This window comes from Onychostruthus taczanowskii, unplaced genomic scaffold (assembly GCF_017590055.1).
Source record: "Onychostruthus taczanowskii isolate IOZ18803 unplaced genomic scaffold, ASM1759005v1 scaffold63, whole genome shotgun sequence".
Classification (NCBI taxonomy): domain Eukaryota; kingdom Metazoa; phylum Chordata; class Aves; order Passeriformes; family Passeridae; genus Onychostruthus; species Onychostruthus taczanowskii.
The window spans coordinates 2746522-2761712 of NW_024504012.1; the positions used below are offsets into that span (position 1 = coordinate 2746522).

At 46.5% G+C, this 15191-nt stretch overlaps 1 protein-coding gene across 1 annotated transcript; it reads left to right on the top strand.

Annotated features, from left to right (window-relative positions):
* The first annotated feature begins 136 nt into the window (after positions 1–136).
* TMCO1 (transmembrane and coiled-coil domains 1) lies at positions 137–15162 on the top strand. The gene is made up of 7 exons (XM_041420061.1): positions 137–271; positions 991–1068; positions 4137–4196; positions 8046–8092; positions 8692–8759; positions 11879–12023; positions 14835–15162. Exons 1-7 carry the CDS (start codon positions 202–204, stop codon positions 14931–14933), a joined length of 567 nt encoding a protein of 188 aa, XP_041275995.1. The 5' UTR covers positions 137–201; the 3' UTR covers positions 14934–15162.
* The last annotated feature ends 29 nt before the right edge of the window (positions 15163–15191 follow it).

The following is a 15191-nucleotide window of genomic DNA, read 5'->3' on the forward strand; positions in this document are numbered from 1 at the left end:
TCGTCCAATCAGAGCAGCGTCCGCCGCGCATTCCCCACCGCTCGCCTTTCCCGCGGCATCTCGCGCAGCCGGCGGCGCCAACCGGAAGTGCAGGAGGTCGCTTCCGGGCGTTGCTAAGCAACGAGGGGCCGCAGCTTCCGGGTGGCGGGTGCACTTCCGGGTGCGCGGCGGTGTTACCGGGTCGGGGGCGGCGGCAGCACCATGAGCACCATGTTCGCCGACACCCTCCTCATCGTGTTCATCTCCGTCTGCACCGCGCTGCTGGCCGAGGGTGAGCCGGGCGGGGCGCGGCCGGCAGCTCCCGGGAGCGGGGGAAGGGGCGGCGGTGGGGAGGGAGGCTGTGAAACGGGGCTCGGCGTCAGCGGGGGCTCCTCACGGGGAGGACGGCGGGGAGCGCCCCGGGCAGCGCTGAGCTGTGGTGCAGAGCGCTGGGGTTGGGGTTGTTCCCTGCAGGAGGAGGGACGGAGTGGTTCCCCCATAGCTGGTGTGGGAAGGGTGTGAGGGAATCGCCTGGCCTTGCAGGGATGGTGGGTTAGGCTGCTGGAAAAGGTTTTTTATATGTCAGTGCTTGAAACAGGGGCAGCTTTTTAAGGCGGTGCTGCATAGGAGCCTTTTGGGGTAGATGCAAGTCCCAGGCCCCGGTTCTGATGTTGTGCTGTAGCCCTAAATCCCCTTTCTACCCCCTGTCCCCAAACCTTCATCCCACACCTGCAAAACAGGTTTGTCAATACAAGTGAAAACTAAAAACTTGTTTCAGTTTCGCACCTACAGCTCGTTTCGTGGTTTATTTTCCAGTTCCTTTTTACATGGAGCTTGGCATGGGGATTTGAGGGGAAGGGATGGTGCAGTTTGCTGCTGCTCTGTCCTCCCTTGGCTGGGTTCTAACGGGGTTTTTTGGGCATCAGATTTAACTCCTGCACATGGATTTGCTCCCAGCATTGTTGGAGGAGGTTTTTCCTTGCCTGGCTCCTGGCTGAGTGTTTGTTTCAGGTATAACTTGGGTGCTGGTCTATCGCACAGACAAATACAAGAGGTTAAAGGCTGAAGTGGAAAAGCAGAGCAAGAAATGTAAGTACTCACCAGGGGTTTATTTCTGTCCTTTGTTTTTGTTTTTTTGCTGGAAGAAGCTCAGCCAAAGACCTTTTTCCCTGTGTAAATTGTCCCTCCTGTCAGTGGAGGACAGGGGGACTAAGAGATTGGTACTGGCATCTTCTTTATGCATATCAGCAGCCAGTGTCTGAAATAAATGTCTGAAATACGTTCAGAGATGCAATTTCTGCCTTGCAGGGGCAAAGAGGAGAATTTGAGGTCTGTAGAAAGAAAGAGTTAGGGTTGAATAATGAGTACCACGGGGAAAAAGTATTTTATGTGAAGATGGAAAGTGGTGTTTGTTGAGGGGGCTGAGTAAAGACAAAGCCATTATAGAAAGGTCTGAGCAGTCAGCTGATGTAAAACCAAATTATCCTAATGTAAACTGGAGGCAAATAGGTTAGGAAATATTAGGAAATAAGTTCATTCCACAGAAAGGAGGTCTGGGAATAAACAAAGTGTGAGGGGAGAAGGGAAAAGGGAGCTGAGGGTGAGCAGTCAGATCTGCATCAAATATTGAGAGAAATGGCGGACAGGAGGGAGCATGGAGTGTTCAAATGGACCTGTCTGTACCAGAAGCCAAGCTGCAGATGAGAAATTCTGACCTTTTAGCCTCAGCTGTGTCCACCCTGCCCAAGTTACAGCAGTGAGAGACAGCACACGACAGCTGTGGCCAAAACAGAGCTGCTTTTACCTCACAAATGCCTCAGAATGGTGTCAGTGCTCTTTAATGCTGTGAGAACAATATGATCACATATTGCTCTTAGCAGCCCAGCTTACTGCAGCCTTCCCCTGGGCAGTTTAAACCCAGGAGCTGAAGTGCAGTCATGTTTGTGTCACTGCTCCCGCATTCTTTTGGGGCTTTTGTCACCACAGCAGGAGCAGATGGGGATTGCATCTCTGCCTGCCTCACTCGAATCCCACTGCTCCTGTGCGTGGGATGGAATTAGCCCCAGAAGAGCAACTTAGAGAAGGAGTTGAAACCCAGCTGCAAATTTAGTGTCCTCTTGTGTTTGTGCTGCTCGATTCCAAAAGCAGTTAGCAGGGCTTAATCTCTAGGGCTTAATGATTGCTGGAAGAGTTGAATGCTGTTTGCTTTTATAGCTCTCCTGGTGTCTAGGCTATCATCTGTGAAGGGAGTGATGAAGGGTTCATGTGTCTCAATTAGTTTCTGGGCTCCTTGTTTGATTCCCCACCCCCAACAACAACAAAATAAAAAAGGTGAAGCTGAATAAGGAGCCAGTAAAAATGCAGCTTTGCTTTTTTCCCTTCCCCTCTTGTGCTGAGGACAGCTGGCTGACCTGAGGGCTTGCAACTTGCCAAGTGGACCACTTGAGCCACACCTTTCAACTGTTATCTAACACATCTGAAACAGGAAAAAACACATTTGAGACCTTTAAGCTCTCCCGTGAGAGCTCTAGCAGGTCCTTAGGATTTGCAAAAACAAAGGGGCTGCGTAGTGTGCTTGAGCAGACATTGTTACTCCTTAATTTCATCTCTTCCTGTCCTCTCCTTCCTCGGGAGAGGCTCAGCGTTGCCTGAGGCTGCTGCAGGGATTGTTCTGGGTGAATGTGGGGCTAAATGGACAAGGCTGAAGGCTGTCCCTGGAATTTCTGATTTGTTGAGGTGGATGTTCCCAAAGGCAGTCCTGAGGGAATTGGGGCTGGGAGCTCCTGGGGCTTGGCATGAGTCTTACCAGCGCTGTCTAGAGTGTAGAGCTGGGGCTGTGGGGTGATGTGCACCAGGGCAGGGATGGGCTTATGGGGTTTCCAGCTGGATTTAGCCTAGGGAAGGTTGTGCAGACAGTATTCTGGGAGCCCTGGGTGCATTGTGTCATTTGACACGTCTCCAGTATTCCCTGAGGACACAAGCTCCCTGTTTTCCTCCCTGCCCACCAGAGATCCTCTTGTTCCTTGGGAAAAGCAATTGTTTCTCACTGTGTTGCCATGGAGGGATGATGTTGAGGTGACTTGTCTGGGCTGATGTGATTTTCTGAGCAGTTGTGACTGACTCACAGGCATTTCATAAGGCAGCTCTACAGATCCTGCTGTGCCTTGGAAGGCTGGCTGGCTTCATTTCCTCTGGGCTGTGAAATCAGGGCTGAGCTGAGCTGGTACTCCACGAGGGAGGGCAGCCCCAGCACTCAGGTATCTGAGCTGACAGTGAGCCCAGGCTCTTTGTTGGTAGAGGGGATATGGCACGTGCAGCTTGCATAAATACAGAGAGTTTAAAGTCAAAAGTTGTTAGACCATGGTCATGCTTCATCATCCTTGCTTTCTGGAGTACTCTTGTTATAGGTCTTGAATGAAAGTGTCTCTTGCTTCTTGGAAAAGCCCTTTTTGCTGTCCCAGACCCCTCTTTGCAGCTGAGCAGCACATTTGCTGTGTTCCCATTTCCCTGTGCTGGCTCTGCTGGCCTGCTTTGCTGCAGTGGTGCTTGGTGGCAGGTGCTCAGTGCGTGTCTGATTTGGGGTTTAGTACCTTTGACCTTAGGCTTCTGCTTTAAAATATTGGAAATGCTTCAGTGCTGATGAATTGAAGAATGGAGAGGCTGTGGCTGCCTGCTTGGACAGCATTTCCCCTGAGAATGCCTGCCTGTGAAGAAGGGATGTAGGAGAACACAGACTTTCCTGTATTCTGCTTCCCACTGCAGATAATCAGGAGCAGAGCTTGCCACAAAGCTCTTTTCATTCCACTTGCTGAATCAAAAGTACTGTCTGATACTAATAACAAATCAGCAAGGGTAGCTTGAGCCAAAATTGTCCCCAGACTGTTCAGTCCACGGTGCCATGGGCTCTTGACAGAGTTCAAAATTAACCCTTTAAATATGTTTGTACCTTATTCAGGGTTTTGAATGTTTTTTATTATAGTTTTTAAGTGATTGGTGTAGGTAGTTGATAACTTACTGATTCTGAACATGTTCTTAGCCCTACTTAGCTGCTTTTTGTGCCCCTGTTCTGCAGAGGACTAAAATGTTCTGTTTGGTGTGTGGAAAAGATGTGGTGGTATCACTGTGCAGAAATGATGGAGTATCTTTTCATTTTGCAGTGGAAAAGAAGAAGGAAACCATAACTGAATCAGCAGGCCGACAGCAGAAAAAGAAGATAGGTAAGACTGGCACCTCAAGCATGGTAAAGTTGAGAAACTCATGGAAGTGATTATCCTTTTCTTCCTTTCAAGGCTACTTACTCATTTGCCTTACTCCTCCAAGGCAGGAGACACCCAGCCTCCTGATGGTTTTGGTCAAACGGATGGGTCACTGAGAGGGCAGCACCTCGCTGAGCTCCCTGACTTTTTCTCCCATTTCAGCCTTGATATCTCTGGCTGTTGCTAACTTCAGCTGTCAAACTCTTTGCTGCAGTGCATGGCACCTTGCTGTAGTGTAGGACTCAAATTGTGTTTTTTTCCCCCCCTTCATTTGTACGCTTTAGAGCTGAAGATGTTCATGTTAACTGTAACCATGCTTAGATTAATCTCAATCCTGATAAATCAGTTTTGCACAGTTTTAGGTAGTGATTTATTTTTCCATTCTTTTTCATTGTCACTAAGCTGAATTCTTTCTGTTAGGGTAACTCTTTTAAGTACTGACCTAAGCAAGACCAGGGTGAAGAGATGTTTAAAGGTTTTAGGAGCATCTGCCATCTGCAGGACTCGCAACGTGCAGCAGAGCTCAGTTAAGTTATTACAGAGATCGTGGCAGGAACACTTTTGAGAGCTCCTGGGAGTTGGTTTCCTCATTCCTCTGTAACACCAGGTAGCTGGATTAGTCATTTGATCTGTACAAAGCTTGGGAATTATAAACACATCTTCAAACAGCTCTTCCTAGGTAGAAAACCTGTTGTCGTTAGATTCCTGAAGGGACAGGAGCCAAAATGCTTCCTCTTGTGCATTTCAGTTCTTAATCTTGACTAATCCCTGCGTGGGATGAACACTGCTTGGTGGATAAGGCAACTTTGAAAGTGACCATATGCAACAACTGCAGATAACATTAAATAAAGAGAGTGTGACAATGACTTTTTTGCAGGGCACCATCCAAGCTGTGTTCCCAGCAGACAATATTTGACTTGTGCTTGGACTAAACCAATAAACAGTAGAATCTGAGGACTTCAGATGCTCCACCAATTTTTATACACTGAAATAATCTTGTTTTGCAGATGGAAAACAAAGCACAAAGGGACAAAGATCAGAACTTAGGAAACGACCACTGATTTTGTTTGCTGTGATGCTTGCTGGCCAAGCCTAAGATTCTGACACTGATTTTTTTCTTCCTTTTTTTTTTTTTTTTTAACAAGTGCTGCATAACTTCAGTATTTTATGTGTGTAAAGGGAAAGATGAATTCTTGGTGTTCATGAAAAATCAGACCCTAAATGTCACACTGGACTTCCAGAAAATGACTCTCAGCTGTTAAGCTGAAATCTCTGATCACAGTAACTTACTGGATGTCAAATCATTCTGCAAGATGGGCCACTGTTGTCACAGCAAATCTACTTGTGCTGGAGTTCTTCCAAGTTCTACCATTTTAGTTAACAAAAAGTAAATATTGAGCTGAGGCTTTATGGATAAGTAACAGCTGTGGTACAGACCTGCCTCAGTTGCCATCTGTTCTGCACACAGAATAAGACAGGAGGTGTGTGGATGATACTACTTGGTTTCATAAGGGATGAATCATGCCTGTGCACAAGGAGGTAGGGGGAAAGTAGCTTGGGAAGGCTTAATTTGGTGTTTCTTACTTAAAAACCTTTATTTTTAGCTGTAAAATGAATGGATTGTCACATTGTGTCTAAATCACCTCGGGCACTGCTGGGATAGGAAACCTTTAGCATTGGTGTAGCCTTCTGTCATTTCAGTTTAAAGGGATGATTTGTTAGCTTAAACCTTGCTTCTGCTTTCTGTGTCCATGTGCTTCTGGAAGAAAAGACAGTGCCATTCCCAGGAGTGTGCATGAGTGCTGGATGGACAGCAAAACTAAAACAAAATGAAAACCCCCAGTCCTGGCAAATCGCTGTTGTATTTGCAGGGATGGCCCAACAAAGGCAGGAATGATGCATCTGACTCCATGTTCTCAGAAGGCTAATTTATTACTTTATTATACTATACTATATTAAAGAATACTAAACTATACTAAAGAATACAGAAAGGATACTTACTGAATGCTCAAAAGATAATAATGAAAATTCACGCCTCTGGAGAGAGTCCCAACACAGCTTGGCCCTGACTGGCCAAAGAGTGAAAACAACTCACAGCAGAATCCAGTGAAACAATCACCTGTGGGTAAACAATCTCCACACACATTCCACATGAGCACAACACAGGAGAAGCAAATGAGATAAGAATTGTTTTCCTTTTCTCTGAGGCCTCTCAGCTTCCCAGGAGAAGAATCTTGGGTGAAGGGATTTTTCAGAGAACGTGAATGCCGCAAATCTCTATCCCTGTATCCTCATGGTTTGTGTTCCAATGAGCAGAGTAAGATGATTTTGGACTCCAGGGAGCTGCTTGTTAACCCAGTCCTCTTTCTCTGTGCCTTCACTCAACTGTACACTACCCAGCAAAGTGCTTAACAGGCTGTTCATGTGTGATTTGGGGGGGAATAGACCATTGATATAAGTTGGCAGATCACCCAGAACGTGTTCATTTTAAATCTGTACAAATAGGTGAGAGACAGGTCAGGTATATTGGGCAATCAGAGCTGTGTTCTTTCCTCCATGTAACCTTTAGCCCACCTAAATAGATGGTTATTTATGCAGCAGAGGGGAAAAAACAAGTATTTGTGCCAAATGTGATTCCTGAAGAGCTGGCCTGTGGTTGCTGAAATGTCTCAGGACACAACTTTCTACCTTGCTCAGGAAACAGGTGTCTGAAAGGTTCCTGCCAGAGGGGATGGTTTGTAGTTAGGAGCAAGTGGAAATAGCAAAGAGGTGTCTAAGGAATTGTGTAGGGGTGTTGCTGTTGCTTTTCATGACACTGACTGCGAGTCCCTGTGCTTAGCAAGGGCTTGGAAGAGAATTTTAGAGTTTCTGAGCTGTGGGCCTCTAGTACTGAAACTTCAGTGGGGATCCCTCAAAATTCCCATGCTGGGCAGTCCTTCTGCATCCTCCCCTCTTCAGTGATGCTGTTCTTTGGATATTCCTTCATTATGCACACCCTTACTTCAGCTGGCTACTGCTTCCCAGCCCTGGCTGCCCCTCTGGATCCATCCAAGGCATGATGGGGACATAGGACAGGAGAGGTGACAAATAGTGGATAATGCTGAAGGCCAGAGCAGCCCTCCAGTGAGGGACATGGAAAATGCCCTCTTGAAAATCTAAATATCTTTGAAGTCTGTGGTGATTTAAGGACAGACTAAATTTCCATAATATTTCCTGCAAAGCACAGTAGTACACTCATTACTGAATGTCATGTAGGAAATCTCTTTCCCCTTAGGAGAATCTCCTAGGTGTGAGAAGAGTGCAAAATTCGTTACTAAGACCAGCAGGATTTTTGCATTGCTGAGGGGCAGCTCCCAGCTCTGTGCATGGTTTTCCCTTTGGAGACCTCCAGAAGGAAATCCTTCCTTATTCAATGTATTTATGATGGTGTGCAGCAAATTGATCACTGCTCCCTTTGGCAACTGTGGTAGGGGGGCACTGTTTTTGTTTCCTGGCAGCAGTGCTCATGCTCCTGTGTGAGTTGGTTGAGTTAGCAAATCTGACATTGGGTGCATTTCTTTCAAAAGTGCTGAATGTGTGATTCCAGCCGCCTCCTCTCTTTGTGCCTGACTTGCTGCATGTTGCTGTGGTGGAGAAGCAGTTGGCTATGTACAGTTTTTCACTTTCTACTGTCTGGCAAAGAGAGCTGGAGTTGATTTTGGAAGTGTTATTTGTTTGGAGAGCCAAAGAGGTTAAGTTTTCTTGGAAATGAAAACACTCTGGTTTCTAGGTTGACACAACTGATTATAATTGTTGGTTTTGTCTTTCCAGAGAGACAAGAAGAGAAACTGAAGAATAACAACAGGGACTTGTCAATGGTATGAAAATTTAAAGCCAGTTCCCAAGTGCTGGAGATTTCAGTCAGTTTCCCAACAGAAAGACTTTGTTCAATTGGCGAAAAAAGCTGCTTTTCCTCTGGAAAGGTCCTTCTGGATTTTCTCAGTAACTAGAGATTTTAGTATGAGCCACAGAGTTACTGCCTCATCTCATGCCAAACCTTTGCTATTTTCATATTTATATGTCTCCATTATGTTTTTCAATGTAGAATTAATTTTTGTGGCTTCCTATAACTTTGGTCATTATAATGATCCCCTGCTGGTAGTCCCCTGGGAATCCCTCTGGTGGGTTTTATAGGCTTAAGGAAAAAATAAAACCAGCCTGTGCAAGATGACAGGAAAATTCTTGAGCACTTTTTGGTTTTGTCTCCCTGAAGCAGCACTTCCCATCAGTGGCTGCCTTTGTACCCAAGTCTCCTGGGGACTTCTCCAGTCATTTTCACAACCCCTCTGTGTCCTGGGTCATCCTTTTTCCCTGTTGATTTCAGTGATCTGTGCCAAGCCTGTTTTTAAGGGTGTGAGATGATAATACCTCAGTGTGGGCCTGTTGTTTTAAATCTCTCTGACCTTTCTGCTTGCAGGTTCGGATGAAATCCATGTTTGCCATCGGCTTCTGCTTCACTGCCTTGATGGGAATGTTCAACTCCATGTAAGTATCAGCTTCCTGCATTGTTTTCTGAAATTTTTATGGTGAATATATTTTCCACCTTCCCTTCACCACTTGAAGTGTTAAGAGTGTCTAGCCAAGAACCACAAATAAATAAATGGATCCATATTTCATCTGAAGATGTGGTGGTTTGGTCATCACATACCCTTTCTGCTCAAGAGGGAACATTGAGTGCTGAGCACAGCCAGAGTGAGCAAATTGCATTCATTCAGTCTAGACACAGCTTTAATATCTTTTCTGCATGGGAACATCCTGATTAGGGCAAGTTTGGTGCATGTCAGGCAAACGTCTTCAGTCTTCAGCTGCTTTGGCTTTGCTGCAAGGGTGTGACCAAAGAATGCTATTGCAAACAAAACTGGGTTAGCTCCCTTGCCCTTAGAAATGAGCTGTGATTGCAGAGTTGTTGCCCTCCTTGAGGAAATCAGAGTCCAGATATAAACAGGTCCAGGCATGGGCTCCAAGCTTCACTTGTTTTAAAAGTGACCTGGGATGGGTGTAGTTTAAAAAAACAGACAAGAAACCCCAAACTGGTTTGCACGGTTATAGACAGCTTTGTTTCAGATATGCAAATCTGAAAGGTTGTGCTTGGCTTTTAAAACTTGATTCACTTGTAATATGAACTGTTGGCTGTTAAATCTGAGGATGACATGAATGTTAGGATAACCTTTAGGAGGCTGCTTGATATCTGGGCAATATCCTTGCCCTGCAAACAGGAATTTACATTCTTGGGCACCAAAGCCTTTGGCTTCTGTGCTAGCAGGCCCCAGGATACAATCAATTGTTATTTTACTGGAGATCTGTGGGTGGATAAATTGCAAACATGGGGTAACATAATAACAGAAGTGCCACTGTGTGGATCCTTTATTTATTCAGCTTAGTCAGACTTCAGCATTCTGAGCAGAGCAAAGCAGCCCAGCACTGGAGGATTTTAAAATTTGGGTGCAGTCTTGAGTCAGTGATGTCTCATTTCACTGCAGCCCTGAGCAATGAGGGGTCTGAGCAGTTGTAGGGTTGCACTTGAGACCTCCAAGTGCTTGCCTTGCTCTTTGGGTACAGTAGAGACACCAGCACCTGCCCCAAAGCAGACTGAAAAACAAACTGAAAATGCTTTACCCCAGTGTGCCCACTTTCCTAGAAGGGGAAGAGGCAGATACTCTGAGTATTCTGTGAGTAACAAGTACTACAGAACTCTAAGTTTGTTAAGAACTTTAGGGAGGGGTTGATTTGGATTAAATTATATATGGCTCCTCCTTCCATAGATATTAAATTAAAAAAAAAAAAACAGTAGAGGAAACCAATAAACTTCTACCAAGTTTACTTGTCTTGTTCCTCTTTTGAGGATTCCTGCCCACAGAGACCATGCTGCTGAGCAGAGAATTGATGTCAGCCTTGGGGCATGTATTTTATTTAACTGCCTCTTTATTTAGAGGCAATCTGAGCAGCAGGAGTATCCAGGAGTATCCATGGAGGCACTTGTGGGTGTGGGAGGAAAAGGGTGGCTGACACCTGCAATGGCTACGGCCATATTTGCTGCTTTTCCTGTTCTTGATGAGTTTATGGCTGCTGGGAAGAAAGGAGCAGGAACTGTGTGGAAGCAGCACCCTTTGGACAGGTACTTTGCAGATGTTGCTACTCTGTCTGAGCACCTCACCATTGCCAAGTGCCCCCTTAGCCAAACTGGAAATCTCTGGGATGATTTCCTGCTGTCATTCCTGGAGTGTCAGCAGTGCTGGGGCAGCAGGTTGGACCGTGCTGGAAGGATGTGGAAGTGTCAGCAAGGCTGGTTTAAACCCAAAAAGCAGAATGCTGTGCCCAAGACAAACAGCTGAGGGACTGTTGTGGCTTAAAGGGTTCATTATGGCAGTGAGATCTGCAGCAGCAGTGCCCTCCAAGCCACCGCGGATGTCACCTGGGGCAGAAATTACCTTCTGTGTGTCTCAATTTTCTCTTGCCAAGAACTTTTTCATGCAATCACTCCCCTGCCTAACTCTAAGAGTTGTGCATTCTGGTGCCTCTTAATAACTGTGAAAACCTGCTGGAATTAAAAGCAGGTACCTCAGGGTGCTACTGCTGAAGTACTTGTCATTCTCACAGCAGGAATAACGCAGAATTTTAAGCCACTGGGGGATGTTCCAGGGAGATAAACATCCGTTCTGAGCTCTTTTGCCAAGCTGCCTGTGAGATGTAAACAAAGTTGGCGTGTGTTTGAGCCGTGGCTGTGTGAATGCATCTCCACAGGAAAGAAAGCTCATTTAGGATCTCTTGAAACAAGAAACACCTGTTCGAAAGTCAGCACATGCAGAGAAAATAACATCCAAATATGCACATGCTGATGAGGCATCATACACATCTACATCAAAAGATTGGGTTGACTGGTCTGGCTTGGGAGAAATCTTTGCTAACTGGCCAAAATTCACACTCTGCCTGATGCCCTGGAATGTGGGCCTGGAGGGATTCCAGGAGCAGGACATGCCGCTCGGAATGTGCGGTATCATCCTGCCTCTGCACTGCCTTCATCTCCACTGCTAATGCAGACAAACTGGGGCTATGAAGTGTTCCTTCATGGCTCTCTTGTGCATCCTGAGGAGCACAGCTGCTCCAGGGAAAGAAAAGGTGTCTTTGATTTATGCTGTGGTTTAAAAAATGCTGTTTTGCTTGAAGCAAAGGGTCTGTCTTGTTGCAGTAACTGCAGTACAGCAGGGTGACAGTCGTTCATCTTTTATTGAAGTGCTGACTGTATTCTGGGAAGTGATCTGCTAAATCTGACTTGGAAATAAAATGCACCAGAGAACTGCAAAACACCAAGATTTCATGAACCAGCAGCTTGTCCAATTGATCACTTAAATCACTAGGAAACACTTTGGCTATGGTAAAACTGTTCCTGAGGGAATCCTACCCTGTGGAGGGCTTGGAGAGAGAGAGAGATGTCTTTGTTCTCCTTGGTGTAGTGTGTGGAGAGGAGCTGGAGAAGGCAGCAAGGCCTTTCAGCCTTCCCTGTGGCCTTACCTGCTCAGGTGGCTGTTGAAGAAGCTCACTTGTTCTTTCCATATCCAGAAGCTGTTCTCCTGTCTCCAGTGGTGATCCAGTGCTCTCTTTTCCAGATTTGATGGCAGAGTGGTGGCAAAGCTTCCATTCATCCCCCTCTCATACATCCAAGGTCTCTCCCACCGCAACCTCCTGGGTGAGGATTACACTGACTGCTCCTTCATCTTCCTCTACATTCTCTGCACCATGTCAATCAGACAGGTGAGTACACTTTCCCTGGAGCAGGGAAAGCATATCCCCATCCAGGAGGAGGAACAGTGCACGTGTAATCTTGGATCTGTTTGTGGGTTCTGTGTTTGTCTTCATTCCTGTGCCTCATATTCAAAGCAATTCTAGTTTGGGGTCACTAAAACAGTTGCTGTCCTGGTGGGCCTGGAAGACCTGGCTGGAGACTGGCACCAGGGCTCTGGGACAGTTGGCAGAAATGGATTCCTGACCTGTGTGATAACTTTGTGGATTGCCATGCCAAGAGATTGTCTCCATCAGAAGCTGATCTAAATCCTGCCCCTTAGTAATCACAACTTTTACATCAATATCTGCATCTTTACAAACAGCAGCTTCTTTAGGGGGAATTTTCTAGGGGGCTTGCAGCTCTATAAAAGTTTAATCAGTCCATAAAGTTGCTAGAAAAGTGAGGAAAGAGTTAAAGCTGCTCTTTTGGGTTTGTCCTTCCTATTTTTGCTGGCTGCCTGATTTTTCTCAGAGTCTTAAGAACTGTACCTTTGGTGTCAAGTCTCTCCCAGCATTAGGGATGTGGCACAGAGAGGGGGTCTGGTTTGGTAGGCCAGAGTAGGCTCCACAGAGCTCTCCAGCAGAGCTCCATAGTCCCATCTTTTGGAAGAGGATGAGGATATCAGTGAGGATAAGGAACATGTTCAGGAAGGTTCACTGGCAGCTCAAGTGGCAGAATGGCTGGTGAGGACAAGAGGGCCTTCTCAGTGCAACAAGAAGTCTATTTTGTTTTCCACTTTCTCCACAGGGTGTTTGGGATAGGTTAATATACTCTGGATGAATGCTGGTGCAACTAGCTGCAAATCACCTTCCCTTCTGTATTCATATTTCCCTTTTCTTTGATTCACTTCCTGAATTCTTGCTGCTTTTCTCCTTAACCCTCTTGTTGCCTTTCCTCAGGGGTGCCAAGGAAACTTAGGCTAAGGGACTTGGACTTAAAGCAGATCAGCAAAGGGAGGTGGTGTGTAATGCCAGGAGCTGGGCTGAGCTTGATGGAGCAGCTCCATAGCAGAGTTCCTTTAGTCACAGAGTGCATGCTGGTGGGTGGAATTCCCCATAGCCTTTTGTACTGGGTGCTTGTGCTGAAATGGATCCCAGTCTGGTCCTGTGCAAAAGCAGATAATGAATTGTAGAATCATTTATGCTAAAAGGGACATCTGGGGGTTCATCTGGGCACCCCTCACTCCAAGCAGGCCCAGCTTCACCAGAGGCAGGGGCTTCCTCACTGTCTTTGCTGCAAGACAAACTTTCACTTCCCAGTGGCTAGAGAAGGGTTTGCTGCTTTGAAAGCATGGACACATATTGAGCTCTTAAGATCACCTTGCAGAATTCTGGGATGCTGTGGTCTGATGCTGTTCCTTCAGGCAATCTTGGCTGGTGCATTTTGGAGAGGATACTCAGGTTTGAAGAGAATCCTTCCTCCTTTTGTTGTCTTGATAGCCAGCACTCAGGTGGTGACACGAGGAGGACACAGTTGTTTTCTTCTTTCCCCTGTGTCTCAGTGCAGGAGCAGCATCTTGAGCTGGAGTTCCTTACAGTGAAGGATGGAACTGAAGGAGCTGAGGGCTCTTTGTAGTTGCACTGTTGTGAAATTTAGAAGAAATTTCACAAAAATCAAGAAAAACATTCACATTTAAATATTTTGCTGTGGTTTTTTGGCTTATGCCCGGTTCTGCTAATTAGCTCTTCCCCTGTTTGTTGTTTTCCACTGAAACACCCTGCTCTGATGCAGATGAGGTCATCCCAATAGTCAGGTTTTGGGGTTTGCTCCATATGTCCTGTTATCCTGCATGTCTCCAGTGCCCCATTGTTCTGTGTGCAGCAATGGCATTCATGTTAATTCTGGGCCTAAGCTCCTGACTTGCACTTGGCACAGCTCTGGTTGCCATGCTGCTGTCCCAAATTCCAGCTGCATTAGGAGACTCCAGCTCCCATGGCCACCACCAGCAGTGCTTTCTGGAATTTGGGAAAGCCAAGGGCTGCACTCAGTGCCCGTGAGCGCTGCTAGGAACCTGCACTGCAGTTAAATTGCAGTGGTGTTTTATGTAAACTGTGTGTGTAAACACAGCCGACTGTGGGGTGTGTAGCTGAAAATGAGAAAGAATCCTTGTCCAAAATATGGATTTGGTGTTCAGGGGCTTTTGTTGAGGTGGGGAAGAATGGCCCAGCCATTCTTGTTTCCATGCTGAGCTGTTTGAGCGCATAGGAAGAGAGGTTAAGTATGTGGTAGCCAGATGGATTAAAACTATGTGGGAGAGAACCTGGATCTGTTGAAACAAGTGGGGAGGTTTTACTTGTGCTGCTGGAGAGAGTCCAGGAGAGCCACAGAGATGATTTGGGGTCTGGAACATCTCTAGAGAAGAGAGACTACAGGAGCTGGGCCTCTTTATTCGAAAGAGAAGATTGAGAGGGAATTTTATAATGTGAATATCTCAAAGGTGGGTTTTAAGAGGATGGTGCCAAAACTCTTCAGTGGTGCCCAGCAATGGATGAGGAGCAGTGGCCATGAACTAAACAACAAGAAGTTCCTCCTCAACGTGAGGGAGAAATTCTTTACAGTGAGGGTGGCAGAGCACTGGGAAAGGCTGCCTGGGGAGGGCATGGAGTCTCCCTCTCCAGAGACATTCCAAACCTACCTGGATGTGTTCCTGTCACCTGCCTTGGCTGGAGGGTTGGACTGCATGATGTCCAGAGGTTCCTATTCTGTGAGCAGAATCAGGATTTCTTGCTCTTTATTTCCCTTGTCACACTGACGCGCTGCGCTCTGTGTTGTTCTTGCAGAACATCCAGAAGATGCTCGGCCTTGCTCCTTCCCGGGCTGCCACCAAGCAGGCAGGAGGCTTCCTTGGCCCCCCACCTCAGGCAGGGAAGTTCTCCTGAAGCACAGCCCTCACGGGAAGCCTGACCCGTGCGACAGGACTGCCTTGGGGAGGTAACAACAGGGATTCTGCACCAGGCATCGCCTGTCTGAAACCCGGCTATGCAGTATTGACATCGTCATCCATTCGGAGTATTCCACCAGCACTTGTTCGTTCATCCAACCAAGAAACTTCTCTCGGAAGATAACGCGACCTTTGTTTCTGAGTAATAAACGGCATGGGCATGTTAATTTATGCGAACAAGGTCTCTTAATTGGGT

Coding starts and splice junctions, on each gene's coding strand:
- TMCO1 (XM_041420061.1), top strand. CDS start 202: ATGAGCACCATGTTCGCCGACACCCTCCTCATCGTGTTCATCTCCGTC. Junction 272..990: donor CACCGCGCTGCTGGCCGAGG/GTGAGCCGGGCG, acceptor TGTTTGTTTCAG/GTATAACTTGGGTGCTGGTC. Junction 4,197..8,045: donor ACAGCAGAAAAAGAAGATAG/GTAAGACTGGCA, acceptor TTGTCTTTCCAG/AGAGACAAGAAGAGAAACTG.